The sequence below is a fragment of the Zalophus californianus genome, chromosome 1 (genome assembly GCF_009762305.2).
Source record: "Zalophus californianus isolate mZalCal1 chromosome 1, mZalCal1.pri.v2, whole genome shotgun sequence".
NCBI lineage: Eukaryota > Metazoa > Chordata > Mammalia > Carnivora > Otariidae > Zalophus > Zalophus californianus.
The window spans coordinates 9,835,402-9,862,468 of NC_045595.1; the positions used below are offsets into that span (position 1 = coordinate 9,835,402).

The 27,067-nt window shown below is 53.2% G+C and overlaps 2 protein-coding genes across 3 annotated transcripts; one reads left to right on the forward strand and one right to left on the reverse strand.

Annotated features, from left to right (window-relative positions):
• The first annotated feature begins 120 nt into the window (after positions 1 to 120).
• Positions 121 to 15,825, forward strand: IL27RA (interleukin 27 receptor subunit alpha). Its single transcript, XM_035726212.1, is given in 15 exon segments — positions 121 to 297; positions 782 to 899; positions 4,055 to 4,212; positions 4,301 to 4,458; positions 5,938 to 6,097; positions 6,199 to 6,272; positions 8,332 to 8,515; positions 8,610 to 8,798; positions 10,602 to 10,703; positions 10,779 to 10,937; positions 13,931 to 14,056; positions 14,465 to 14,558; positions 14,751 to 14,842; positions 14,969 to 15,048; positions 15,050 to 15,825. Coding segments are annotated over 15 exon segments (1,965 nt in total). The 5' UTR covers positions 121 to 203; the 3' UTR covers positions 15,227 to 15,825.
• A 152-nt stretch (positions 15,826 to 15,977) lies between these two features.
• PALM3 (paralemmin 3) lies at positions 15,978 to 25,614 on the reverse strand. 2 transcript variants are annotated; one of them, XM_027583995.2, is made up of 7 exons: positions 24,111 to 25,614; positions 21,628 to 21,676; positions 20,489 to 20,569; positions 19,791 to 19,933; positions 19,550 to 19,634; positions 17,921 to 17,966; positions 15,978 to 17,817 (listed from the first exon to the last, which is right to left on the reverse strand). In XM_027583995.2, exons 1-7 carry the CDS (start codon positions 24,149 to 24,151, stop codon positions 16,058 to 16,060), a joined length of 2,205 nt encoding a protein of 734 aa, XP_027439796.2. In that variant the 5' UTR covers positions 24,152 to 25,614; the 3' UTR covers positions 15,978 to 16,057. The 2 variants fall into 2 exon arrangements, with proteins under 2 accessions (XP_027439796.2, XP_027439795.2); XM_027583994.2 differs by lacking the exon at positions 24,111 to 25,614 and having other exon boundaries at positions 21,628 to 21,859.
• Positions 25,615 to 27,067: the final 1,453 nt, after the last annotated feature.

Here is a 27,067-nt window from a genome sequence, read left to right on the forward strand (position 1 = left end):
CCTTCCGCTGCCCCAGCCGGCGCCGCCGGGGACTTTCCGCCGCGGGGAAGGGGCGGGGCCCCGGAGCACCAGGTGCGGAGGCGGCTGGGAGGGGAGGGGCGCTTCCCGTCGCCGCTCGGCGCCGGGGCCGCACAGCCAGGCGAGCGGCGGGGCCGCGCTGGGCCGGGCAGGGCCTGGCGGGACTCGGGGCGCGGTGCGGCGCCATGCGGGGGGCCCGGGCCGCCCCCCTCCGGCCGCGGCCGAAGCTGGTGCTGCTGCCTCTGCTGTTGCTGCTGGGCCACCGGACGCGGTCCCAGGGTGAGTTGTGGAGCGAGCCCGTGGCGGGCGCTCGGCCGCCGCGCTCGCCGCCAGAGCGCCGGGCCTCCGCGTGCACCGCAGGTTTGCGGAATGAACGCCCCAGGTGCAGACGCCACGTGCACCTCCCCGGGCAGGGACCGAGCGGAGAGAGGAGTTGGCGCACGGGGGGGTGGGGGGTCGGCCGCGAGGTGGGAGCCCGAGGCCCCCGGGTGGTAACAGGATGTGGCTGGCAGAGGGAGGGGAGGAGTTATGCCCGAAGCCTGGGGAGGGGTGTCCAGCGCCCCCTTCCTGCTGCTCATCCCCGGAAGGGACCCCCGGATCGCCCTCCACAATTGGCAGAAGTCGGGGGGAAGTTCAGGTTCTGCATGTGCAGGATGGGGGAATTGAGCCCCTTCCCTGGGACATCCTCCCCACCCCACCCCACCCCACCCTCCCCTCCCCTCCCCTCCCCTCCCCTCCCCCCCTCCCTCTCCTCCCTCTCCAGACAGCCCTGGGCCACTGCAGTGCTATGGAGTTGGACCCTTGGGCGACCTGAACTGCTCGTGGGAAGCTCTTGGGGACCTGGGAGCTCCCTCCACGCTGAACCTCCAGAGCCAGAAGTAGTGAGTACAACCGGCTGACTTGGGGAAACTGAGGCTTTAGAGGGGTGGCCACTCAGGTCCCAGCATAACTCAGGTTGAGAGGACCCCAATACTTCTGCTCCGCAGCCCTACCCCTCTCCAGCCCTTCGATTCCAGGTTTCAGCATTTCCTTGTTGTGTGAGCCTAGACCAGTCACCTTCCCTCCCTGTTCCTCTCTTTCCTCCTCTGTCAAAAGGTGATAATAAAGAAACTGCCTCCCAGCGTTAGTTGTGAGGATTCAATGATTTAGGCATTGGCAAAGAGAAATTGCTTAATAATTAGAAGCTGTTTTTTATTGCTGTGTGGCCTTAGGCAGGTAGCCTAACTTCTCTGAGAGTATAAAAAGATACTTTGGTCTGGTGCCAGGGATGCAGCAAGGAAAGAGGTAGACAGAAAGCCTGGCCCTCGTGGAGCCCACAGTCAAGGGGGAGACCTGGGTTCCTTCGTGATGAATCACACCTGCAAACTCAAATTCATTTCAAATTTGGCTAAGTGAGGGAGGAGTAAAGGCATTGAAAGGTGGGAACCATGGTGGGGTGGGTGGGTATTTTTTTTTTAAGATTTATTTATTTATTTGAGAGAGAAATAGTGAGCGAGCACACAGAAGGAGAGAGAGAAGCAGGCTCCCGCTGAGCAGGGAGCCCGACGACGTGGGGCTCAATCCCAGGACCCTGGGATCATGATCTGAGCCGAAGGCAGACACTTAACTGACTGAGCCACCCAGGCGTCACTTGTTTTTTTTTTAGTGATGGTAAAATACTCATAAAATTTACTATTTTTTTTCTCAACCATTTTTAAGTGCACAGTTCAGTGACATTAAATACATTCACATTGTTGTGCAATCATCACTGCCATTCCTTTCCAGAGAAGCCTGGTTTTAAATGATGTAAGACAGAGGAGTCAGAGAAGGTCCCCCCTTGTTTTAATGGATAAATTCACATCACATAAAGCTAACCCACTTTTTAAATATATTTTATTTACTGATTTGACAGAGAGAGACACAGCGAGAGAGGGAACGCAAGCAGGGGGAGTGGGAGAGGGAGAAGCAGGCTTCCTGCCCAGCAGGGAGCCCGATGTGGGGCTCAATCCCAGGACCCTGGGATCATGACCTGAGCTAAAGACAGACGCACAACGACTGAGCCACCCAGGCGCCCCAAAGCTAACCCATTTTTAAATGAACAATTCATGGGGTGCCTGGGTGGCTTCCACTCAGTGGAACCACTGAAGTTCCACTCAGGTCATGATCCTAGCATCCTGGGATTGAGCTCCATGTCAGGCTCCCTGCTCAGCGGGGAGTCTACTTCTCCCTCTCCCTCTACTCCTCCCCCTGCTCGTGCTTTCTTCCTCTCTCTCTGTCAGATAAATAAATAAAATCTTAAAAAAAAAAGAGAACAATTCAGTGGCATTTGGTACATTCACAGTGTTGTGCAACCACCTCCTCTGTCTAGTTCCAGAACATTCTCATCACCCCAAAAGGAAGTTCCATCCCCATGAGCAGTCACTCCCCATTGTCCTCCCCCCAACCCCCCACCAGCCCCTGGCAACCACCATCCTGCTTTCTATCTATGGATTTGCCTGTTCTGAACATTTCATATAAATGGAATCATAAGAAATATGGCCTTTTGTGTGTGGCTTCTTTCACTTAGCATGTTTTTGAGGTCCATCCACATGGTAGTAGGAGTCGGAACAACCTTCCTTTTTATGGCTGAGTGATATTCCACTGTATGGATCCACCACACTTGGTGTAGCCATTCATCTGTTGGTGGACATGTGGTTTGCTTTCACCCTTTGGTGAATGTGACCCGCACTGTTATGAACATACATGGACAAGTTCTTGAGTTCCTGTTTTCAATGCTTTGGGGTCTGTGCCTAGGAGTGGAATTGCTGGGTCCTATAGCAATTCTGTGTTTAACTTTTTGAGGAACTGCCAAACTGTTTTCTGCAGCAGCTGCGACATTTTCAGTTCCCACCAGCAGTGTACAAGGGCTGCAATTTCTCCACATCTTCACCAACACCTGCATTTTTGTTGTTGCTGTTGTTTTATGAAGGCCTTATTCTGAACCTCTGAAATCTAATCCTTCAGGATATCCTCAACGCCTGGCTCGCTGTCACCCACATCTGGTCTTGTCAGCAAGCCTTGCCAGCTCCACTTTCTACATTATCCAGAATCTGACAGTCTCTACTTCCTGGGCACCCACCCTGGTCCAACCCCCCCATCCATCATGGCTAACCTGGGCGGTGCAGTCAGTAACCTCCTCCCTCCGGGCCCCTGGCTTGCACCTTTAAGCCCACAGTCCGTTCTCCGCCACAGCCGCCAGGGGGCGCCTGTGAACATCTGCATCAGGCACATCTCAGCTTTGCTCCCCGTCCTCCAGGGGTCCCACCTCACTCAGAGTAAAAGCCCAAGTCTTTCCTGTGGCCCGCCAGGCCCTGCACACTCTGCCTGTCACCTCCCTGCCCTCACCTCCTCCCACTGTCCCCCTCACTTGTTCCACTCCTGTCCTGCAGGCCTCCTCCTTGCTGTTTCTCAAACACACCAGTGAGTGTACCTCAGGGCCTTTGCACCTGCCGCAGCTGCCTCTTCCTAAAATGCTTTGCCCCAGGTACTGCACGGCTCCATCCTCCTGTCCTTCAGGCCTTTGTTCAAAAGTCTCCTCATTTGGGAGATCTCTCCTGACCACCCTGCCTAAAATAGCACTGTCATTCCTCACCACATCATCACATTGCATCCTCTTCACCCTGAAGACTATTCTTTATCATCAATCATATACATAACTGTTTCGCTGGCTGGGTAGTTGCATAAGTGTAAATGTGCGGACATATAAGTAGGTGCCAATGAATATAATAAGCAATGCTCACATAACATGTATTGGGCGTCCAGTGCTGTTCTAAACACATTCCATTTATTAGCTCATTGATTCCCCTCACTCTCCGGCTCTTCAGCAGGTACTTCTATCACCCTCGTTTTGTAGCTGAAGACACAGGCACAGAGAAGTCAAGTCACTTGTTCAAGGTCACACAGCTCTGAAGCAGCAGAGCTGGGATTTGAACCCAGGCAGAAGAGTTATCGTTATGACTTTGGACCCAATCCCAAATACACCACACACACCCACGATCCCCACCTCTCTTCTCCACAGCCATTCCAACAGAACGTGGACTGTGGCAGTGCCCACCGGACAGAGCTGGGTGACCGTCCCCCGGGAGCAGCTTACCATGTCCGATGAACTGCTTGTGTGGGGTACCAAGGCAGGCCAGCCTCTCTGGCCCCCAGTCTTCGTGAACCTGGAAACCCGAAGTAACAGGCGGGATGGGGGGGTGTGCTTTGTGTGGAGTGGGTGGTCCCGGAGGCCCTGGCTTAATGCATCTGGCCTCCCCTTCCTCAGTGAAGCCAGATGCCCCCCGGCTGTACCCTGACGTGGACTTTTCAGAGGATGAGCCCCTGGAGGCCACTGTCCATTGGGCCCCACCTGTGTGGCCACCCCATAAGGTCTTGGTCTGCCAGTTCTACTATCAAAGATGCCAGGGGACAGCCTGGACCCTGGTGAGTGTCAGGGGCCCCTTATTCCCCACCCTATTCCAGGCAGGGCCCAGGGCATCGTCCCTAAATCAGAGACCCAGCCCAGAGCCGGTTCCTTACTTGTCCTTATAGTCTGTTCACATTTCCCACAAAAGACCTGTACATGTATCTTGTTCAGCTAAAAAAATCACCCCCCCACCAAATAATCTAAAATTCCATGCAGTCCCAATCCCAAATTCCACTTGGAATTTTTGAGAAACTCAGTAAACTTCCTCTAACATTTTTGTGAATGAATAGAAGTCCTCCAATAGCTTACATTAACCTTAAAATAAGAATAACAGAAGACAAATATTTAGAGAGCATCTACTGTGTGCCAGACACTATTCTAGGCCCCTTATTGAACCCTTACAAGAACTCTTTGAAGTAGGTGCATTTTATACCTACCCATTTTACAGATGAGGAGCAAGGCTTGGTTTAAATAAACACCCCCAAATAATGAGTAAAGGCAGCTGACGTTTCTGAGCACCTGCTGTGCATCAGGTCCCAGGCTAATTGCATGGATTATCTTGATGAGTCCCTCCCAACCTCCCTTTATAGTAGATGCTTTTATTTATTTATTTGTTAATTTTTGGTTATTTTAAGTAAACTCTGCGCCACACATGGGTCTCAAACTCAGGACTCCAAGATCAGGAGTCGTATACTCCATTGACTGAGCCAGCCCGGTGCCCCCGTAGCAGATGCTTTTAAAGATAGCCATTTCATAGTCGGGGAAGCCAACCTCAGAGAATTTAAGCACCTTACCAAGCTCACACAGCAAGAAAAATGGAAGAGAACTCTAGAGCAAGGAGACCCCTGAAGAAGTTGGGGTATCAGCCCATGTACTTTGTACAACCCAGAAGTTAACCTATCTTCTCCTATCTCATTGGCCAGAACATAGTCACGTGGTCTCACCTGATTATAAGGGAGGCTGGGAAATGGAGTCCTTACTCTTGGCAGCCACATTCCCAGCTGATACTCAGGGCTTCTATTTCCAAAGGAAGAAGGGGAGAATGGATATTGGGGATAGCCAGTTGTCTCAGCCACCTCATGCAAAACATCACAAGGTAGAAGAGAGTTGTCATTGTGATCATTCATGCATTTCAGAGAAAGGCTGAGAGATGCAGACTTTGGAGTCTTGACTGCCGGGGTATGACTCTCATCTCCAGCACTCCTCTGCTTTGTGACCTTGGGCAAGTCACTCCCCCTCTCTGGGCCTCAGTTTTCCTCAACTGTAAAATGGGGATAATAATAGAATTCACTACTTACTGCTATATGTGACCCATAGGGTGGCCAATTCATCTCCTCTTTTTGCTGGGGATTATCCTAATTTCAAAGCCAAAAGCCCTGTGTCCTGAGAACCCCCATGGTCTGGAACAAAGCAGGATAGTTGGAGCTTGCTGACATAACAGGTCAAGTAGTCTCAACTCAGTCCTCAGCTTCACTGCTCTTTCCTCTATCCCCCAGCTGGAACCAGAAGTGAAGTCCATGCCCCTGGCCCCTGCTGAGATCCAGAACCTGGAGCTGGCCACTGGCTATGAGGTGCGTGGCCGCTGCCGAATGGAGAAAGAAGAGGATCTGTGGAGCGAGTGGAGCCCCGTTTTGTCCTTCCAGACACTGCCGTCCGGTGAGGGTCTCCAGGCTTGCCCCTACAGCCTCATCTCCCCTCCTAGCAGTCTGTACCACTAGGCCGCTCTCATTTGTACCCCCTTCCCTCATCCTTGACAGCTCCAAAAGATATATGGATATCTGGGAACCTCTGTGGGACACCAGGCAGACAGGAACCCCTGCTTCTGTGGAAGGTGAGCCGTGGAGAGCAGTTCCATTCTCTCTGCATATGTCCAGAAGCCCCACATAACACCAGTGTAAACAAGACAGCAGTTCCGATGCCGCCTTCTTGAGGTTGCTCCAAGGCTCCAAGGAGGGGATGCTCAGAGAGGCCCTAGCATAGTGCTGGGCACAAAGCAAGCCTCCAGAGATCTGAGCTGAGACGTGAAGGTGTGTACAGGTGTTCCAAGAAGGGGGGAACAGCAGGTGCAGAGGTTTGAAAGCAAGACTAGGCTCAGCTCCGTAAAATAGAGCACAGTGTGCCAGGGCTTGGATGCTAGTATCAAAATGGCATTAGGAGTTGATAGACAGTGAGGCAGCCATCCTCACTGATCCAAATCTGTTGAGCATCTGCTATGTTCCAGGCATTGCTAGGCCCTGGCTCACAGTAAATATGGCAAGGAACAAAACAACAGGGCCCATACCGTCTTAGGCCACACAAGCTAATATTAAGTTTAACCACACATAACACAGAGCTCTTACTATGTGCCAGGTTCTAGCCTACACGCTCATTTATATCAACTGAATTTACAGATGAGAAAAATGAGACACAGAGAGGTTGCTCCAGACCACACAACTGGTAAGTGGCAGAGCTGAGATTCACTGGCCTTCAAACAGCAATTCACAGCCTCAGTGTCTCTATATCATAACACATACTTGGTAACACCCTTTACTATACTGAAATGAAACAAAGAGGTAACCCATTTTTCTCATGTTTTAAAGAATATATAATAAAGTGTTCTAATTGTAATATTCTGTGGAAGATAAAGGGAAAATAAGGTAACTGCATATGGCAATTCTGTTCAGCAGTATGAGATGAGCACTAAATCTGTATGTACCTAATAATAGAGCTTTAAAATACATATAGCAGAAATTGACAGAACTAAAAATTAAAAAAAAAAAAAAAAGAAATTGACAGAACTACAAGGAGAAATATATGAACCCACAACCATTGTGGGAGATTTTAATACACCCCATCGGTGATTTCATAATAGATGGAAAACAAGTCAAGATCTGGAATATTTGAACATGTGATTAACAAACAACCTAATGGACTCACAGAGGAAATGTCAGAACATGCCTTTCTTCCATATACCATTAGGACATTTACCAAAGTCAACCACACACCAGGCCATAGAACCAGTTTCCAGGGACTTCAAAGTGGTGAGGTGATGCAGGGCACATTAAAGAATTCTCTAATTAGAACACAGATTGTGCTGGGAACTGATCATAAAAACTGTCCAGAAAGTCCCCATGTATCCTGAATATTTAAAAATTCAGTGAGTACTGGGGTCCCTGGGTGGCTCAGTCATTAAGCGTCTGCCTTTGGCTCAGGTCATGGTCCCGGGGTTCTGGGATTGAGCCCCACGTCGGGCTCCCTGCTCCACGGGGAGCCTGCTTCTCCCTCTCCCGCTCCTCCTGCTTGTGTTCCCTCTCTTGCTGTGTCTTTCTCTGTCAAATAAATAAAATCTTAAAAAAAAAAATTCAGTGAGTATTAAAACTAGGTCCCCCCCCCAAGATTCTGTCTAAGTACATCAAAAGGAGTTTGGTTCTAGGATCAGTTAACATTATTAGACAGGATATTCATCTACAAAAGTTTTTCCTCTATACAACAGTGGGAATTTTGAAATCCCAAAGAATTGCACAGGACACAGACTAGGATGAGGTGAGTAAGGCAGGGTCAGATCCTGTCTCTACTGAAAATCTTGAAATTTTGTTTGTCATGGGTTGTTTGGCCTTAATTTTGATAGAATAAAATATAATTTTTCTTGATTATTGGGATTTTGGTATCCTCCCCTTTAATTTTTGCAACCAAGGGGAGTGCCTTACTCACTTCCCCCTAGTTTGGGTCCTGGAACTGCGTTCTAATGTCACCTCTGCCACTGAGCCCCCCCGAGACTTAGTTTCTTCATCTGTAAAGTGTAGCCAACAGAAATATTTCACTGGCTGGTTTGTCAGGTGGACCTCACTGAGATATACAGCATGTGCCTGATAAATGGGAGATAGTAACCCCTTCTTCCTCTCATCCCTCAGGACCGGGGGCACTGCGTGCAGATGAGCTATAAAGTCTGGTTCCGGGCTGAAGACCAGGAGCTGATCCAGAAGACGGCTCCCTGCTGCAGCTCCTTCATCCCCACCCAGGCCGAGTGGGTCGGGGTGTCTGCCGTCAATGCCACGAGCTGGGAGCCTCTCACCAACCTTTCTTTGGCCTGCTTGGGTAAGAGGCTGTGAATTTCCTCGGAGCAGTGCCCTGGCGAGGGAGGCGGGGACTTCCCGAGTGGACAGCTGAGATTTCTCCAACCCCCATCTAGGTACCGACGTCACCCCCCATGGCGTGGTGGTCAGCAACGTTGCCGGCAGCACAGAGCTGCTGGTGACTTGGCAGCGGGGGTCTGGGGAGTTGCAGGAGCATGTGGTGGACTGGGCTCGAGACGGGGATCCCCTGGAGGACCTCAACTGGATCCGGCTTCCCCCTGAGAACCTCAGTGTTCTGTTGCCAGGTGAGGCCCTGGGACACCTGGGTCCCTATATCAGCTACTGCAGAGCAGACTGACGAGTGGACCTGCAGAAGAGAATGTTGTGGTTAAGGTGTCATTAATTCCTGCAAGCAGTGTTCATTGACAACACTCACCATGTACCAGGCTGTGTTCTAGACACTGGTATCTGCAGTGATAGCAGCTGATGTCTACTGGCATTTACCAGCAGCATTAAATTACTCAGACTTCCTTATGAAGTAAGTTTCTGTTATTATCATGCTCGAGGTAGAGATGAAGAAGGCGGCCCAGGGAGGTGAAGCAACTTGCCCGAGGCCACACAGCAAATAGATTGTAGAACCAGGATTTGAACCACATACTCGGGCCCCTCAAGCCAGGCCCTGAACCATCACACCATTCTCTCTCTCAGCAACATCCCCATCCTCATGGAGCTGACTTTCTTGTGGCATGAGCAGCCCAGTGAAACAAACAACAACAACTAACCATGTACATCTGTAATGTGCTTGGGGGAAAAAAAATAAAACAGGGCAAAGGGGATGAGGCAGAATTGATATTTTAGAAAGAAAGGTTTTTAGAAAAGGCCTTTCTGGAACAGCAGTGTTTGAACCAAGACCTGAAGGAGGTGAGAGAGGGAACTATGAGGAAGTCTGAGGGAAAAGCAAGAGGGAACAGACAGTGCAAAGGCCCAGAGGCAGGAATGTGCCTGATGTATTAGAACAGCAAGGAGGCCCTCATGGCTGGAGTGGAATGAGGGGGAGAGTGGGAGGAGGTGAGGGCAGGGAGGTGACAAGCAAATTGTGCAAGACCTGGTGGGCCACAGGAAGGACTTGGGCTTTTGCTCTGTATGAGGTAGGAACCGTGGAGCATTCTGAGCAGAGGAGGGAAATGCCCTGACTCAGTAGCTAACAGTTGCTCTCTGGTTGCTCTTGGGGGGAGTGGACTGGGGAAAGGGTCAGGGCCGTACCAGGTGGGAACTGAGGAAGGGAGAGAAGCAGGCAGGTTCTGATTGGAGGTCCTGGGGCAGAATTTTGGGGATCCATTTGGATATGTTGTGTTGGAGATGTTCATCCAAATGGAGCTGTCCATGGGGCTGTTGGCTACTGAGGTCTGGGGGCTTGCAATGAGTTGTGGGCTGGGGTGTGGCATTGGGGAGCCCATCTTTGGTGTAAAGGACTTGGGGGAGCACGGGAAGGTATTGAGTGAAACATTTAGGAAGGACAGAGTTCTTCCTAAGGAAGGAGGAGCCCCGATTCTGGAAAATTCCCATTTGGGGAAGGCCAGGCAGCATCAGTAGGTTTTGCGAAGGGACTTCAGGAGCCTCACTCACCATAATGGGGGGGTATCAGGGCCCCACCCAGAGCCTGGTGTTTAAGCATCTCCCAGTCTGGCACCTGCCTTTCCTGGCCTGAAGGTTTTCTCTGGTCCCTGAAGCATTTTGCCCATCTGAGCAGCAGTTTGGAAGCACTGGTGATTTAAGTCGCCTTGGATGCGGCCTGTCACCAATTACTAATAAGGGTTGGTGGATAAATATCCCAGCTTCCTCCCTCCTTCGATGGGCTCCCAGAGGTCGCCAGCGGGGTTGCCTGCACTGGGAACTTGTTCTCATTTACTAGCTGCCTTTCTTTCCCTATTTCACTTCCCAGCTGCCCTGTTGGCATTCTGTGGGGTTACCACCCAGAAAAATTACTGTTACCCAAGTATTTATCTCAGCATGTCCTTCAGGAGACCCAAGTGAAGACGCCTACTGAGTAGGAAATGAGTAGGGGAGGGCGAGCCAACTCTAACTGTCTTTGCTCCTCCACCGACCAGGGAATTTTGAAGGAGGAGTCCCCTACCGAATTACAGTGACAGCAGTCTCTCCTTGGGGCTTGGCCCCTGCCCCCCCAGTCTGGAGGTTCCGAGAGGAACTGGGTAAGTGGTGGAGCAGGAGAATGGGGGATTCCCCTGGAACCCTGGCTGGCCTTGACCCACTGGCTTTCTCCCCAGCGCCCCTAGCCGGGCCAGTGCTTTGGCGACTCCAGGATGCCCCCCCAGGGACCCCCGCCATAGCGTGGGGAGAGGTCCCAAGGCACCAACTCCGGGGCCTTCTCACCCACTACACCGTGTGTGTACAGAGCGGGACCAGGCCTTCTGTCTGCATGAATGGTGAGCTTCACCGCCTCCTGCCCCACAAGACCCACCCATCAGTCTACCCCACCCTTGTCCCCAGATGGGCCCCTTTGCCTCCCTCTCAGGCCCTAGGAAAATCTGTGATGGCATCTGTTCCCTAGTGGACAATAACCCTTGTGGCTATCAATATAATGGACTGTCATTTGACCATTAAAAACGAAGACTCTGATCTATATTTATTGACATTGAAAGATGTCTGTCATGTTTATTAAGTGAAAAAGACAAAAAGCTGACAAAACTCCACAAGGTGGTTCCATTTGTGTAAAATAAACCTGGCACTGGGCAAAGCAGAGGCACAAATGTGAAAAGAGATTGCCCACAATGTCAACAGGATTATGTATGATTTTTATTTCTTTTTCCTACCTTTGGGTATAGGCTACATTTTTACTCAGAAGACAAAAATTCCTTTTTATTTTTTTAAATTTTTTAAAGATTATTTATTTATTTATTTGTGAGAGAGAGAGTGAGAGAGGGAACACAAGCAGGGGGAGTGGCAGGCAGAGGGAGAAGCAGACCCCCCGCTGAGCAGGGAGCCCGATGTGGGACTCAATCCCGGGACTCCAGGATCATGACCTGAGCTGAAGGCAGACGCTTAACCAACTGAGCCACCCCAGTGTCCCAACACAAATTCCTTAAAAATACCTTTATTACCCCTTTTTTTCCTAATTACAAAAGTTATCTGTGCTTATTACCATAGCTGACACATTAAAGGAGTATGTCATCAAGAACATCAGCATTCTCGGAGCACCTGGGTGGCTCAGTCTGTTGGGCGTCCAACTCTTGATTTTGGCTCAGATCATGATATCAGGGTCATGGGATCGGGCTCCCGCCTTGGCAGGGAGCCTGCTTGGGATTCTCCCCCCCTCCCCCACTGCTCTCTGTCTCTCAAATAAATAAATCTTTTTTTTTTTTTAAAGAATATGCGTAGGGCGCCTGGGTGGCTCAGTTGGTTAAGCGACTGCCTTCGGCTCAGGTCATGATCCTGGAGTCCCTGGATCGAGTCCCACATCGGGCTCCCTCTGACCCTCCCCCCTCTCCTGTGCTCTCTCTCTCTCATTCTCTCTGTCTCAAATAAATAAATAAAATCTTAAAAAAAAAAAAATAAAAATAAAAATAAAAGAATATGCGCATTCTCATAATTTTGCTGACACTGGTAATGCAGCTTCCAGACTTTTCCATGCATCTTTTAACACAGAGATAGGAGTTGTGTTCTTTGAAGATTTTTAACTTTGTATTATAGAAAATGCAAGCACATACAAAAGTAGGGAGACTAGTATAACAAACCCTGGTGTGCCCACCAGGTGTCAACAGTTACCTACTTTCTGCCAATCTGCTTTCATTTTATCCCCTGCACTTTTTTTCTAGAGTCTTTTTTTTTTTTTTTAAGATTTATTTATTTATTTATTTGACAGAGACAGAGAGAGAGCACAAGTAGGCAGAGAGGCAGGCAGAGGGAGAGGGAGAAGCAGGCTTCCCTGTGAGCAGGGAGCCCAATGCGGGGCTCGATCCCAGGACCCTGGGATCATTGGCCTGAGCCGAAGGCAGACGCTTAACGACTGAGCCACCCATGCGCCCTTTTTCTGGAGTCTTTTGTGTCATTTTACCCCTAACTACATCACTGCTTCACTATTTGTCTCTAACTGATAAAGCCTATTTTTTAACATAATTACTTTGCCATGATTGCACGTTACAAAAGTATCGATCATTAGATTAAAATTTTTATGGTTTTATTTTTATTTTTTTAAAAGATTTTATTAGAAAGAGAGCATGTGCATGAATGGGGGGAGGGGCAGAGGGAGAGAAGCAGACTCCCCTCTGATTGCAGAGCCTGCCTTGGGCCTCGATCCCAGGACCCTGAGATCATGACCTGAGCCAAAGTCTGATGCTTAACCAACTGAGCCACCCGGGTGCCCCATTTTTATTTTTTTCAGATTAAAATGGTTATACATATCTATGTTATTAAATATAGGTACATTTATTATTATTGTTATTATTATTATTATTATTATTATTTTAGAGAGGGAGAGAGAATCTTAAGCAGGTTCCACGCCCAGTGCGGAGCCTGATGCAGGGCTCAATCTCACCACCCTGAGATCATGACCTGAGCCAAAATCAAAAAGTCGGATGCTTAACCAACTCAGCCACCCAGGTGCCCCTGGATTATTATTATTTTAAAAAGAGGACCATGTAATAGACTATAGTTTGGCCTCTCAATCTCTTATGACTGTGATGTTTTGCAACTTTCTTTTTTTCACCTGCTGATTTAGCTTGGATGTCTTTCTACGGCAACAGAGCTCGATCAGTGTTCATGTCTCCCATCATCCTACAACAAATCAAAAAGCTACTTCCTCTTTTGGCTTAAAAGCAAAAAAGAGGGGCGCCTGGGTGGCTCAGTGGTTAAGCATCTGCCTTCAGCTCAGGTCATGATCCCAGGGTCCTGAGATCAAGCCCCGCGTCGGGCTCCCTGCTCACAGGGAAGCCCTGCTTCTCCTCTCCCATTCCCCCTGCTTGTGTTCCTGCTCTCGCTGTGTCTCTCTGTCAAATAAATAAATAAATAAAATCTTTAAAAAAAAGAAAAGCAAAAAAGAGCAGTTTAGTAAAAACAAGTAAACAAATATAGTTCTGGGAGGTGCACGTCTTCCCTGTCTAGGGAGAATCTCCATTCACTGGATTAGTGTGTAGATGGGGGATACGATGCTCATTCTTTCTTTTATTTACTTGAATAAATATCATTTTTGAGTGCTTTCTGTGTGCCAGCCACTGGTCCAGGTGCTGGGAATATGGCCCTTGTGGAGCTAACTTTCTAATGGTCAGAGAAGGCCTCACTGAGGAGGTGAAATTTGAGCAGAGACCTGAAGGCGGGAGCCATGTGGATATCTGGAGAGAGTGTTGCAGACAGAGAGGAAACACATGCAAAGGCCCTGAGGTAGGACTTCACTGCCTCCCCAACCTCTTGGTGTGTCCTTCAGTGAGTGGCAGCACCCGGAACATCACCCTGCCCGACCTTCCCTGGGGTCCTTGTGAGCTGTGGGTGACCGCATCCACCATCGCGGGACAGGGGCCACCTGGTCCCATACTCCGGCTTCACCTACCAGGTAGTGGGGTGGGGTGGGACTGCCATAGGAGGGGACCTGCTCAATTTCAAGGAGATAGGGGTTTCAGTGAATGAGCAACCTTTTGACGTGGGGGTGGTTACTGATGACACCTCAGGGGCATTCTGATCCTTCTAAGTACTCTGGATTATCAGGCAGTGTGTGTCTCTGACCCTTTCACCCCTCCCTGACCTTGACCTATCCCTGATGACTGTTTTATTCACAAGCCCCACTCCCACTCCAAAATCTCCCTGCACTTAGCCCCTACCCACTCATGAGCATCCCCCCTTTACCTGCCTCCTTCACCCAAGCCCTGCCCCATGCATCATCCTTTCCTGATCCCTCCCCCATCCCTCCCCCATCCCTCCCCCATCCCTGGTATCCAAATATTCTTCTGCCCCTTGGCCTCAGATAACACCCTGAAGTGGAAAGTTCTGCCGGGTGTCTTTCTGCTGTGGGGCTTGCTCCTGACGGGCTGTGGTGTGAGCCTGGCCACCTCTGGAAGGTGAGGCTGTCGGACATGCGGGTCTCTTCCCCAGGTGGGGAGGGCAGCTGGACACTAGCTCAGCTTTGGTTGGGGGTGGGGGGGCAAGAAGTGAGGGGGACACCTCAGGGCTCCGTGGACGTTCCTGGGCTCTGCAAACTGGGCCTGGGTATCAGGTCACCTAGGTTCTCTGCCTTCTTACCTGCTGGCCAGGTGCCTCCACCTTCGGCACAAGGTACTGCCCCGCTGGGTCTGGGAGAAGGTTCCAGATCCGGCCAACAGCAGTTGTGGCCGGCCCCACATGGATGGTGAGGCAAAAGGCTGGCTTGTCCAGGCCCCCCTGGGAGGTTGGCAAATGCGGGGACAGCGGGTAGTGGGTGGCAGCAGGTCAGGGAGAAGCGGGGGGCAGAATCCCCATCTCTTCTCTTCCCAGGAGGTGCCACAGGCTCAGCCCCCCAGGGACTTCCCCATCCTGAAAGTGGAGGAGATGGAGCCACTACCGGTTCCGGAGCCCCCCCCAGGCCCCCCCCGCAGCTGGACTCTGCTATGAGAAACACTTCTTGCCCACCCCCGAGGAGCTGGGCCTTCTGGGCCCGCCCCGAGGTCCTGAGTTCTGGCCTGAACCGAGCCCAGGCCAGGAGAGGGGTGCCCATTTGACAGATGAAGACACTGAGGCTCAGAGAGGCTGAGTCCCTTGCCTGAGGACACCCAGCCCGGAAGAAGAGGTTGAAGGACCCCCTACAAAGGAGGGCCTGGCCCTCCCGGAAATATATGGATGGAGGAGGGAGCAAAGGACCATGTATGAATGCAAGGCAGCAGCTCCGTCCCCCGATCTGTCCCACGGCTAACTGTAGCTGGGCGCCCCGCTGCCCCCCTGCCCTGCAGCCAGGTGCAGCCCAGGTTCCTGCTGCTGGCGGACTGCAGACTGCGGGCAGGAGTGCCGCGGGCTGAGGCCCCGACAGGCCCCGACGGGGTCAGGGCTCCTCCGCACTCTCTCCCCTCGCCCACGGGCTGGAACACCAGTGTGCCCGCGATCCAGCTCTAACCGGAGGGGACGGTGGAGCAAGAAGGGGAAAGGAACCTCAGGCCCCGAGGGACTGCGGGACTCTGAGCCACCCGGAGAAATACTTTCACACTCGTATAGCTCCTGAAGCTGGGGCACTTTGTCCAGCAGCCGCTCCTGCACTCATACCCACTCCATCTCCGCTGCCAGCAGGAGGGAAGCCCTTGCTTTCCCACCGGCAGGTGCTGAGCCGGTCCCGTGCCAGCAACACACACTCAAACTGTCCGAATGCCTGAACGTTTTATTTTCAAGTATAAAGGCTTTGTCGTAGAAGGGGGCCAGGGTCACAGGCAGTGGGAAGCGTCCGGAAGCCCGGGAGGAGGTGACATGCGGGCCAGCTGGCTCCCGGGGGCCCCAGCCAGTCCGGGGGCGCGCCGTGTGCCTGGGACCCGCCGCTGGACGCCGAGAGGCCGAGGTAGCTGTGAGAGGCGCTGGGTGCGGGGCGGAGGACGTGGGCTCACATGACCGCACAGCACTGGCACGTCTTTTGCTTTGGGCCACTTGCCTCTTCACCCTCAGCAGGGGCAGACGGCTTGGGCTGCCGGGCAGGGGCATAGGTGGGCACGGGCCGGGCACTGGGGTGGGCCCTGGGCCCTTGCACCCGAAGAAGTGGCTGGCACTCGGCAGGCTGCTCTGGGGTGGGGGTCTCCGCCAGGAGCGGGGTGGCATCCCCCGAGGGGCCCTGGCCCTCAGCAGGAGTTTGGGGTCTGACAGATCCCTCCTCCAGGGAGCCTTCCTGCTTCTCCTGGGGCTGGGGTTCTTCTTCTTCTGGCCTTGACTCTTCCTTGGCCCCCAGGGGAGCCCCTGCCTCACTCACCTCCTCTGCCTGACATTCCTGTCCTCCCCCAGACTCTCTCTGCTCTTCTGGACTCAGATCTTCCTCGACTGCTTCGGTCTTCTCTGCCTCCAATGGTGCCTCACCTCCTCCTTCCTCGGCCTCCAGTGGCTCCTCACCTCCTGTTCTCTCTGCCTTCAGTGACTCCTCACCTCCTCCTTTCTCAGCCCCCAGTGGCGCCTCACCTCCTTCCTCGGCCTCCAATGGCGCCTCACCTGTTCTCTCTACCTTCGGTGATCCCTTGCCTTCTTTTCTTTCCATCACTAAAGGTTCTTCGGTTGCCTTTAGCTTCTCTTCATCTCCTTTCTGCTGTACTCCCAACGGTTCCTCATCTTCCTTCTCCGCCTCTAGCTCCTCCTCACCTCCTTTCTGCTCTACTTGCAATGACTCCTCGCCTCTTTCCCTCTCTGCCCTCAAAGGTCCCTCAACTGCTTCCCTCTCTGTCCCCAGCTTTTCCTCACCCCCTGTCCGCTCTGGCTCCAAGGAGTCCTCGCTTCCTTTCCTCTCCACCATCAGAGACATGTCTGCTCCTTCCTGCTCGGTCCCTGCCTTTTCCTCACTCCGCTTCTTTACTCCGCCCACTGGTTCCTCTGCTTGGCTGCTCCCTGCCTCCCAGGCTTCCTCCCCTGCCCCCCTCTCTGCCCCCAGTGGACTCTCAGGTCCTGCCCCCTTTCCCCACACCCTTGGCCCTTCCAGTCCCTCCACCACCAGCTCCTCCCACTCCTCGCTGAGGGTCACCCTCTCCACCCAAATGAAAGATCCCTCCTCTCCTCCAGAGCCCCCTGGCCCATCAGCATCAGGGCTGCCCCTGGGAATGCCACCTTCTCCAGGAGCTGCTCCCTCCAGTCTCACCTGAAGCCCCGGCGAGCCGGTCTGCGCAGCCTTCCGGCCCCCGCCGCCCGCCTCCCCTGTGGCCTCTGAGTCGCTGCTGTCTGGTCCTCCCACCCCCTCCCAGACCACCTCCACGATGCCCCTGTCCTCTGTCACCCAGGAGGGGAGCTCTGGGCAGCTGGCTTCCTGCCTGTCCCCAACTGCCTCCAGCACCATCTCCTCTACCTTAGCTTCCAGCTCTGGGCCCGTGGCCCCGGTGACACAGTCCTCTGTGGCCCTCAGCCCCTCCCATACCACCTTCACCACACCCCCGTTGGCCTCATCCACGCCACCCTTGGATGCTGCCAGCCCCCGACAAGGCTCCTGCTCTGGAGGGGGGCTGGGTCCAGGGCAGGGGCCATTGGCTTCTGAGGAGGCCCCTGCTGCCCCAGGGAACAACTTCAGGGCTGGTGGAGCCCTGACAGCCTCATCTCTGGGCTCAGAGGGGGACTCTGGGGACGTGTCCACTGGTCCGGCTGGTAGGGAGGCTCTCTTGTTCAGATCAGCGTGGTCTTGGGGAGTGAGAGGAGACAGGGGGCAACAGAGTGAGATTCTGTCCCCCCAGATTCAGGCCCCTCTTCTTGGGACCCCTCAGGCCTGAGCACAAACACCCACCTGTGGGACCTGCCTCCACCGTAGGCTGGGAGAGAGGTCGGTGACCCTGCAGGGAAGGCAGAGACAAGGTCAGGGCAGCCCGCGTCTCCACCTCCGGCCTCCCTGCATGCGGGTACCCTCCCCTGCTCAAACACCTTCAATGTCCCCCCCACACGTCTCGCTCAGGACCAAACCCCGCCTTCCTCACCTGTCTTATCACCCTCTGCTCTAGTGCATCACACACAGTAGGTGCTTAATCAATACTGCGTCCATGAGCCATAGCTCTGTATTAGAGACCTACTCTGTCAGCTACTGAGGTTTCTGTGGGACAAGGGACACTTAAGCCTTTTGCTATGGGGACTTACATTCCAGGGGGGGTGGGGTATAAACATAAACACAAATAAACATGTAATGCCAGGGAGTGAGCAAGACTACGGCAGAAAAAATAAAAGCAGGAGGAGGGGCTCTCGAAGTGACACTGAACAGAGAGAGACCCGAAGGGTAGGAAGAGCTGGCCTTGAGTCAAGAGGTAGGTAAGGGCATTCCAGGCTGAGGGGAAAGCAAGTGCAAAAGCCCTGGGGCCGCAATGAGCTACACAAGTTCAAGGACTAGAAAAGAGCGTCAGCATAGCTGGAGTGGAGAGGGGGGCGGTGCAAGACTATGAAAATGGGCTCAGGGAGGGGAGCGGAGGGATGGCCAAGCTCCAGGGATCTCCTCCTCACAGTTCTCCGATCTTATCCTCTTTCCAGCCTCCAGGCCTTTATGTGGGCTGTTTCCTCTGCCTGGAATTCCCTTTCCACTCTTGCCTGGCTCCCACTCAGATTCAATATAGATGGCTCTGCCTCCAAGAAGCCTACCCTGAGCCCACAACTTCACTCAGGTGATTCCTCTGTGCTCCTCCCCTGCCCAGGTCTCCCCCCATCACAGACTCTTGGACGGTGAGCTCCCGTGGGCCGGGAATCCTACCTTGCACCTCTCTGGCAAGAACTCCTGGCCTATGCTAAAAACCCAACAAGTGCTTCCCACATTGATGAACAGGTCTCTTCCTCCCTCTGTGCCTTGAAATGGGCACCTAGGAGCTAAGGTAACACATCAGGTGGGAAAGCTGCACCGCACTGTGGCCAGGCACAAATGTTGCCAGATCTTTGGACTTCAGGGACAACCCAGAGAGCCAGATTTTAATGTGAAGTTGTCGAAAGCCTGTGTGTTGTGTAGCATGCAGAATGTATCTTAATACAAGGGCTACTAAAACAAAAGCCTATGTGGATGCCCCAGATCACAAGAGCATCTCATGGTGACCCATTCCCCACTCTGAGGCCAAATTCCATGAGCACCCCCACACACACACATTTTCCCACCGTGTTCCTCACTCTGGCCATATTAGCAATCACATAGGAAAACTTCTCATGCCTCAGCCTGGTGCGAAGCTATGATCTTGTTAACCGCCCCCTCACCTCATCCAGCTGCGTGCTGTTGCTATTCTCATTTTAGACATAGGGAAACAGGCTGGAGCAAGGCAAGTGACTTGTCCAAGACCACAAAGCAAAGAAATAGCAGAGGACTCAGTGGTTAAACTGCACCTGGAGAAATCCTGCTTTTGTCCCTGCTGGCTGCCTCCCCCACCACCCATTTGCTCCCCTGGCCCCTCACCTGTCTGCGCCAGGTGGGCCTGCCTGAGGACTTGTGCTGGGCACCTGTGGATGCACCTTGCAACAGCTGCAGCTGGGATTGGAGTCTGAGGAAGAGAGGAGGCTGCTGGGAGCCAGGCCCCCAGGCTCAATGCTTCCCCCCCCCCCCCCCGCCCCGACACACACACCAATCCCCAATTTGCCACTTCCCTGGAGTGGGCCTGGGGACCTGGCCTAGCCAGGCTGGCAGGGGCCCAACTCACGTGAACAAGCTGTCTTCCAAGTTCTGGATTCGGGCCTGAGCCTGGCCCTCAGGTGACTGGGGGTCTTTCGAGGCAGACTCCTCCTGCCGCTCCGTCCCCTCAGCCGTCCCGTCCATTAGCCAACGCTCCCGGAGAGACTTCCTCTGGGCACGGGAAGGTAGCTCGGGCGGTGCACACTGACTACCCCACCCCATGTAGGGTCCCCTCCTAATCTCCTAGGCTGGGAAGATTTCTTATTGCCTAAAACCACCCGAATGGGACAGACATTTCTCCTTCAGGGTGGGATATGATACATGGCCTCACTGTGCACCCCCAATGTTGCCAGGTGGGACAGACACCCCATTACCAGCCCATAGCTCTTCCAGCCTAGAACAAAACACCCATCATCTTCCAGAATGGGACAGGCGCCGCCAGAGGCGAAAGCAACGTCTCTTTTGGCCCCTCCCTACCCCGAAGCTGGGCAAACACCTTCACTGTCCGCATACTCTTCCTCCAAAGGTGGTACAAATGTCCCCATCACCACCACTACCTCCCCCCACTCTCCCAAGCAGAGGAAAAATGCCCCCCAAGCTGGAACCCATGCCCCCAATTGTTCCCCCAAATTGGACAGAGGCTCCTATGATTCCCCCCAAACCGACTCTCATAGACACCCCCACTTCATTGCCCGGGCTGGGCAGGCGCCCCTGCCCGCCCCCAACCTTGAGCCGCTCCACGCGGAGTTTCTCCTCCTCCAGCTCCCGGCGCGCGGCGCGGATCTCCTCCTGCAGCCGCCGCTTCTCCTGCGCACAGAGGACCGGGAGCTGCCCGCGGGCCGGGCGGGGCCGCCGCCTCCCTTTCCGCCTTCCCTCCTCCGCGGGGCTCGCGGGGGCTCCCGGGACTCCCGGGGCTGCGAGCCGGGCGGGGCGGCGGGGCGGCGGAGCGCACGTCGGGGCCCCGGGCGGGGAGGGGGCTGCGGAGGAGCTGACTCAGCAGCGGGTGGGGGCGGGGCGGCGGGGGCGGGGCCGGCCGCGCCCGGGATGCTGCGGAGGCCTAGTCCGCGCCGAATGGGGGTCTGTGGAAGGGGGTGGGGGCGGGGCCTTGGAATGGGGATCCCCAAGGGGGATACGGAGGCTGTGGGGGTCCGAGATATAGGGTTACAGGGAGGGGGGTTCAGAGAAATGGGGGTCCAGGTATGGATATCAGAGGGAGGGGGCTAGTGAGATGGGGGGTCCGGAGAGGTGCAGTCGTGAGCGTCCAGAGAGACTGGGGCGTAGAGATGGGGTCCGGAGAGATGGAGGTGCAGAAATCGAGGGCTGAGAGATAGGAGTTAGTGAGATGGGGGTTCAGAGGGATGGGGTACAGATATAGGGATCAGAAGGATGGGGGTTCAGAGAGACCGGGGTGTAGAGATGGGGTCCAGAAAGATGGGGATGCAGAAGCGGGAGATCAGAGACATTGGAATTAATGAGATGGGGTTCACAGGGATGGGATCCAGAGAGATGAGGATCCAGAGATGGGGGTCTGAGAAATGGGGTTCAGACATGGGGTGTTTGGGAGACAGGGGTTCAAGAATGGAGCATCGGATGCGGTTTCTGGGAGTGTGGAGTACACAGCCTCACCATTCTGAGGGTGGTGGTGACCGGACAGAAGAACTGGGGAGCAGAGGGACCTGAGGATTTAGGTGGGGCACTCAGGCAGTCCTGGAGCTGAGGGTGCCTTCCCCCTCCTCCCCCCACCACACACTTCACAGCGTTAGGCCTGCTTCCCGCATTGAGAGAGAGAGGTGAGGAAGAGACCTGGGGCAAGACTAGGGGTGCCCAGCACGCCGGGCGGAGCGCCCTGGGAGGGCTTCACTTACAGCGATGACCTCTAGCCGCTGCCGGTAGAGGGAGCTCTCGGCCATGGGCCTGTGGGGAGAAGGCAGACACTGCGGAGGGGGTCTCCCAGGGCCACCTCCTGAATGCTCTCCTGTCTGAGCCAAGATCCCTGAGCTGCTTGGAAACCAATCGAAGCCCAGCATTTTCCTCTATTTCCCCTTTGCAACTGAAAGGAGTTGGGGGAGAGCCCAGGGGTCCTTTGGCGGGGGGGGGGCGGGGAGCAGAGACCATGACAAGGTGAGCTAAAGCCCTTCCTAGGCCTCACATCACCTCTCTGAGCCTCAGTTTCCTTATCTGTAAAATGGGCTGGAATAGCTTGATCCTCACCTTGCAGAGAGGTGCCCTTGCAAGGAAACGCCCATGCAGGAAAAAATAGGACATAGTGTTCCAAAAACAGTAGTGTCATTTATTATTAATAACTTTAGTAATTCCTATGATTAATAATGTTTATAGTTAATTATAAGAACCATTCCCAGGCTGTGCTACAGGCACTCTCAAATCCTGCCAGGCCCCTAACATGCTGTGTGTCTCTTTCCAATTCCACACCCTCTCCGGACCTCGGCTCCTACCCAGGATACACCTTCAGCCCTGGGGGATGAGGGAGTCTGGGGAGAAAAGTGTCCATCCCACAGTGGACACATGCCATTGCATGTTACTGGAGCTACCTGCCAACTCCCCTCCCTGGGAGCAAAGGTTACCAGGTCACGTAGCCTAGCGTTGGACTCTTGAGCTGGGAGGAGGCAAAGGGGTCTTGCTGTTTAAGGTTTAACCTGAGATCCCCCCGTCATTGACCTCCTTGCAGCACCCCAGGATCCCCACTTCCCAGCCTACAGAGCCACCCTTTCTGGGGGACGGGACAGTCATTGTCACATGAACCTATCATCACAGATGTGCATTGATCGCTCACTGTGTGCACATGCTTCACAGGCCAATATCTAGAAGGATCTATCTATTTGCCTGTTGTCCCTGACATTCAGCCCAGGGAGGAGGGCACAGGGCAAGCCCTCAAACATTTATTAATTTGAGCACTAACTCTATTGCGTGAGCATTAGCCTCGTTGCTCAAACTCTGCTGGGGCCTCCCAGATCTTCCCTGGCCACACCATAAAGACATAATAATGCAATGCTTATTACCTATAGTGCTCAAAGTGCTCTAGAGGGTTTCCTCTAGGCTCCCACAGTCACCTCCGCCTCTCCCTCCCTGCCCTGATCTTGAGACACTGTAGTCCACTCTTTGCTGAGTTGATATTCTGAGAATAAAATCAGCCAACCATTATTAGCCAGTGCATACCATGTGCCAGGTGCTGTTAAATGCTTTGTCTCCAGTAATTCATTTAATCCTCCCAATGATCCTGGGAGGCAATCGTACTACTGTCCCTATTTTATGGATGGGGAAACTGAGGCACCAAGAAGTAGTGGAAAGACTTGTCTAAGATCACTGAGTCAGGAGATCAGAACTCAGGGCTCTTAGGCCCCAAACACTGGGAACACTGCAGGGAAGAGGGGAGTCTAGCCACCCTCTTATGGCAGCCACGAGGCCAGAGATCAGCCTGGGAGTTCCGATTTCAGTTGGACTACGGGGTTGAAGTCATGCTTTGCAGGGTATCCCAAAGGGAACCCAGACCCCCTGCTAATAAGTTTGCCCCTGGGGGAGGGCTAAAGTCCCCACCCTCTGCTGTCCCATTCCCAAGATGTAATCTCCCTGCCACTTCCTTGCTGGGGGGGTGGGGTGGAGATCGGGTTCCCATTGCTAGGCAACCAGGTTTGTAGTTGGTGAATAATGCAACGGGGGACCCAAAAGAGTGAGCAACCAAATTGGGGTCCCGGGGGGGAAACTCTTTTCCAGAACTCTTTACAAACCTCTGGAGCCTTTCCCCCCTCTTACTTTAAAATGCCCTCAAAACTTGAATATTAAAATCCTCTGCACACCCCGTTTGATAGTGTTTATCTCCAGCTCTACAAGAACAGTGTTCGTGGCCGTGGCCTTTTGTCATCAGGAACACTTGGTGACCATTTCACTAAGCAGGTGATGGTTCCGATTTTGCCACCATCTTTCCCAGTTTGGGAGCTGTTAACTTTTTCTGTTGTATCTCAAGCGTTTCTTCCCACCCTGGACACTGAGGTGTGTTTCTAGAGGCAAAACATGGGAGTGAGGGACCCTGGCATTTCCTGCCCCCTCCCCAGTCATAGCCCCACCCCCAGGCTGGACTTTGAGCTTGAAGACTGCCTGCAGAAAATCCCTGAAAAAAGGAGGTGGGGGTGCACATCTCCCACCTGACTCTCTGGGGGAGGGGGACATGAAAAGCCCGTGGGGTTCGCTGCTGAGCTCTCTCCATTACCCCTAGCGCCCTTAGGAGAGGCCAAGCTGGGGCTCTCACCCCCCTCCCCCCCCCGGGGGAAAGGCCAGCGACCTCCGAGCCCCTCCCAGGCCCTGCCCACCAACCCCCCTGATCCCGGACACTTACATGGGTGTGGCCGGAGACCACATCTGGCTCTGCAGGGCCATCTCTGCCTGGAAGCCCACCTTCAGGTCTCCAAGGTCAGGACCCACCACCCGTTTGCCTGAAGGTGCCCTGGAGGCTGTGACTTGGCTGGTGGGAAGGGGGGGCTGCAGGAGGGCACTGGGAGAGCTGGTCCAGCTGGTTTGGGCCAGGAGGCAGGAGGCGCAAGCACGAGGCTCGAGGGGGGTTGGGGGCTGGCGGGCAGTTCTGGGGAGGTACTATCAGCTGTCCTGATAAATTATTTACCAGCCACTGGCCTCCTTGCCGCACTTGGCTGCCTCACCGCAAACACATTCACATGCATGGTGCAGTGTGTGGGTGAGAATGGGGAGTCACTGACCCCTCCAGAGAATGGCACCTGTCCTTGGCACCCCAGATGCCTCTCAAGTCCAGCTGCCCACCAAGGGTCACCAACGTGGCACATTACACGCGTGCGATACTCTTATAAACTACTGCCCTCCCTTCTTGACCCTGGCTGTCGGGTGGGGAGGGAAGCACTGATCCAACTAAGGGATTCTGGAGACCAGAGGCTGAGCACCACGGGAACCAGGAGGTCTGGTCCCTGGGTAACTGTGGATGACTTGCCCCAGGTTTCTAGGCCGTGGTTTGCCCTTTGTGAAATGGGAGAATTAGATCAAGTGGCCTCCAGGACCCCGACCCGCCTCAGAGGCTATAAGAGTTAGGGGTGGGGCAGTGGTGAGGAAGGTCCAGAGAACTTCCTACCCAAATCTCCAGGGTCCTTGTTCTCTCCTCCCCATCCTCTTCTTAAAGGGCCAGCATCCTGTTTCTCAGGTGACAGCACGCCTCATTTACCCTTTGCCATTTGGGGGAAATCATCTCTTACTTTCCAGGCTAGTCTCCCACAGCCCCCAGTCCTTCCCCCATCACAGTCCTGGTCCCGCTGTGCAATTTGACATGAACCTCAGTGAGAAGGGACCTTGCCCCTGCTAGGACCCTCCCCATGTGACCAAGGGACCGTGCCTACCTAACTCCTCCCTCCCTCTTTTACATCTTACCTGGGGTACTCAGACCCCAGAATTCCCTGCCCAAATGGTCCTGTGCTCACCAATAAGGCCTAGGTGCTTCCTGAATGCCCACCATGCGGCCAGGGTGCGCCTCACCCCACTACCTCCAGCCTGACAAGTGGTCAAGCGCAGCTATTGACAGAGGGGTGAGGATCAAGCTTGGACAGCGGCACAGGGTCCCCAGGTGCAGGCACAAGGCTCCTTGCTATGCAGGAGAGAGTTGAAGGTGGGAAGTCAAGGGGGCCAGGCTGAGAGCTGAGGTCTCCCTGAGCCCCACATTCTTAGTACAAGACTCCTAGGGATTCAAAATGTTTTCATTTGAACCTGGCCTTCTAAGTCATTCTGAAAGTACATTTGCCATGATAGGAGGAAAGAACATACTTTTTTTTTTTTTAAGATTTTATTTATTTATTTGACAGAGAGAGACACAGCGAGAGAGGGAACACAAGCAGGGGGAGTGGGAGAGGGAGAAGCAGGCTCCCCGCCGAGCAGGGAGCCCGATGCTGGGCTCGATCCCAGGACCCTGGGACCATGACCTGAGCCGAAAGCAGACGCTTAACGACTGAGCCACCCAGGCGCCCCAGAACATACTTTTTAAATCAGTTTTTAATCGTAGTAAAATACATATAAAATTTACCATTAGTGGCATTTAGTACATTCATGGTGTTGTGCGGCCATCCCCTCTGTCTGGTACCGGAATATCTCCATCACCCCGAAAGGAGACCCCATGCCCATTCACAATCTCTTCTGATTTCCTCTCCCCCAGCCGCTGGCAACCACCAGTCTGTCCCTGTAGATTTACCTACTCTGGACATTTCATATAAATGGAATCATATACTATGTGGCCTTTTGTATGTCTGATTTCTTTCACTCAGCACAATGCTTTTTTTTTTTTAAGATTCATTTATTTGAGAGAAAGCGCGCGCGCGCGCGCGCGCGAGAGAGAGAGAGAGAGAGAGAGAGAGAGAGAGAGAGAGAGAGCATGAGCAGGAGGAGGGGCAGAGGCAGAGGGAGAAGCAGACTCCCCGCTGAGCAAAGGAGCCTGACACAGGGCTCAATCCCAGGACCGTGAGATCACGACCTTTGCTGAAGGCAGACACTCAACAGACTGAGGCACCCAGGCGCCCTAACTCAGCATAATGTTTTTAAGATCCATCCACAATGTAGTGTGTGTCAGTGTTTCATTCTTTTTATGGCTGAATAATATTCCTATTTTTTAAGATTTTATTTTTTTAGGTAATCTCCACACCCAACGTGGGGATTTGAACTCACAACCCCGAGATCAAGAGTTGCATGTTCCACCCACTGAGCCAGCCAGGGCCCCTGAATAATATTCCATTGTATGGATTTACCACATTTTATTTATCTATTCACGTGTTGATTGACATTTGGGTTGTTTCTACCTTTTGGAGGAGAGGGTGTATTTTTTAAAAAGATCTATTTATTTATTTGAGAGAGAGAGCGCGCACACAAGGGGGAGGAGCAGAGGGAGAAGGAGAGAGAATCCCAAGCAGGCTCTGTGCTGAACACAGAGGCTGACGTGGGGCTCCATCTCAAACTCTGAAATCATGACCTGAGCCAAAATCAAGAGTTGAAGGCTCAACTGACTGCACCACCCAGGTGCCCTGAGAATGTATTTAATTGTTTGTATTTATTTGTTTGAATTTAATTGTTTGTAATTTATTTAGTTTTACAACTGTTAAATATTTAGATGTATGGTATGTAGGCTTCCCTTTGTACTTTTGTCCTGTATTCTACTTCGAGGCAAGACTGTTCTATTTATAATTGTGTCTGTCTCCCAAACTCAACTGCACCTTCCAAGTCTGATTTGTTTCTTTATTCCCAGCACTGGGGTAGGTGCCTCGTACATATCATTAAATAATTCTTAAGTGACTG

Excerpts from the sequence above, each read along its gene's own strand:
- PALM3 (XM_027583994.2), bottom strand. The coding sequence starts at position 21,789 with ATGCTGGGCTTCGATTGGTTTCCAAGCAGCTCAGGGATCTTGGCTCAG. Across the intron at positions 17,967-19,549 it reads GGCCCACCTGGCGCAGACAG|GGTCACCGACCTCTCTCCCA; the intron begins GTGAGGGGCCAG and ends CCTTCCCTGCAG. Across the intron at positions 17,818-17,920 it reads GGTGGAGGCAGGTCCCACAG|ACCACGCTGATCTGAACAAG; the intron begins GTGGGTGTTTGT and ends TCACTCCCCAAG.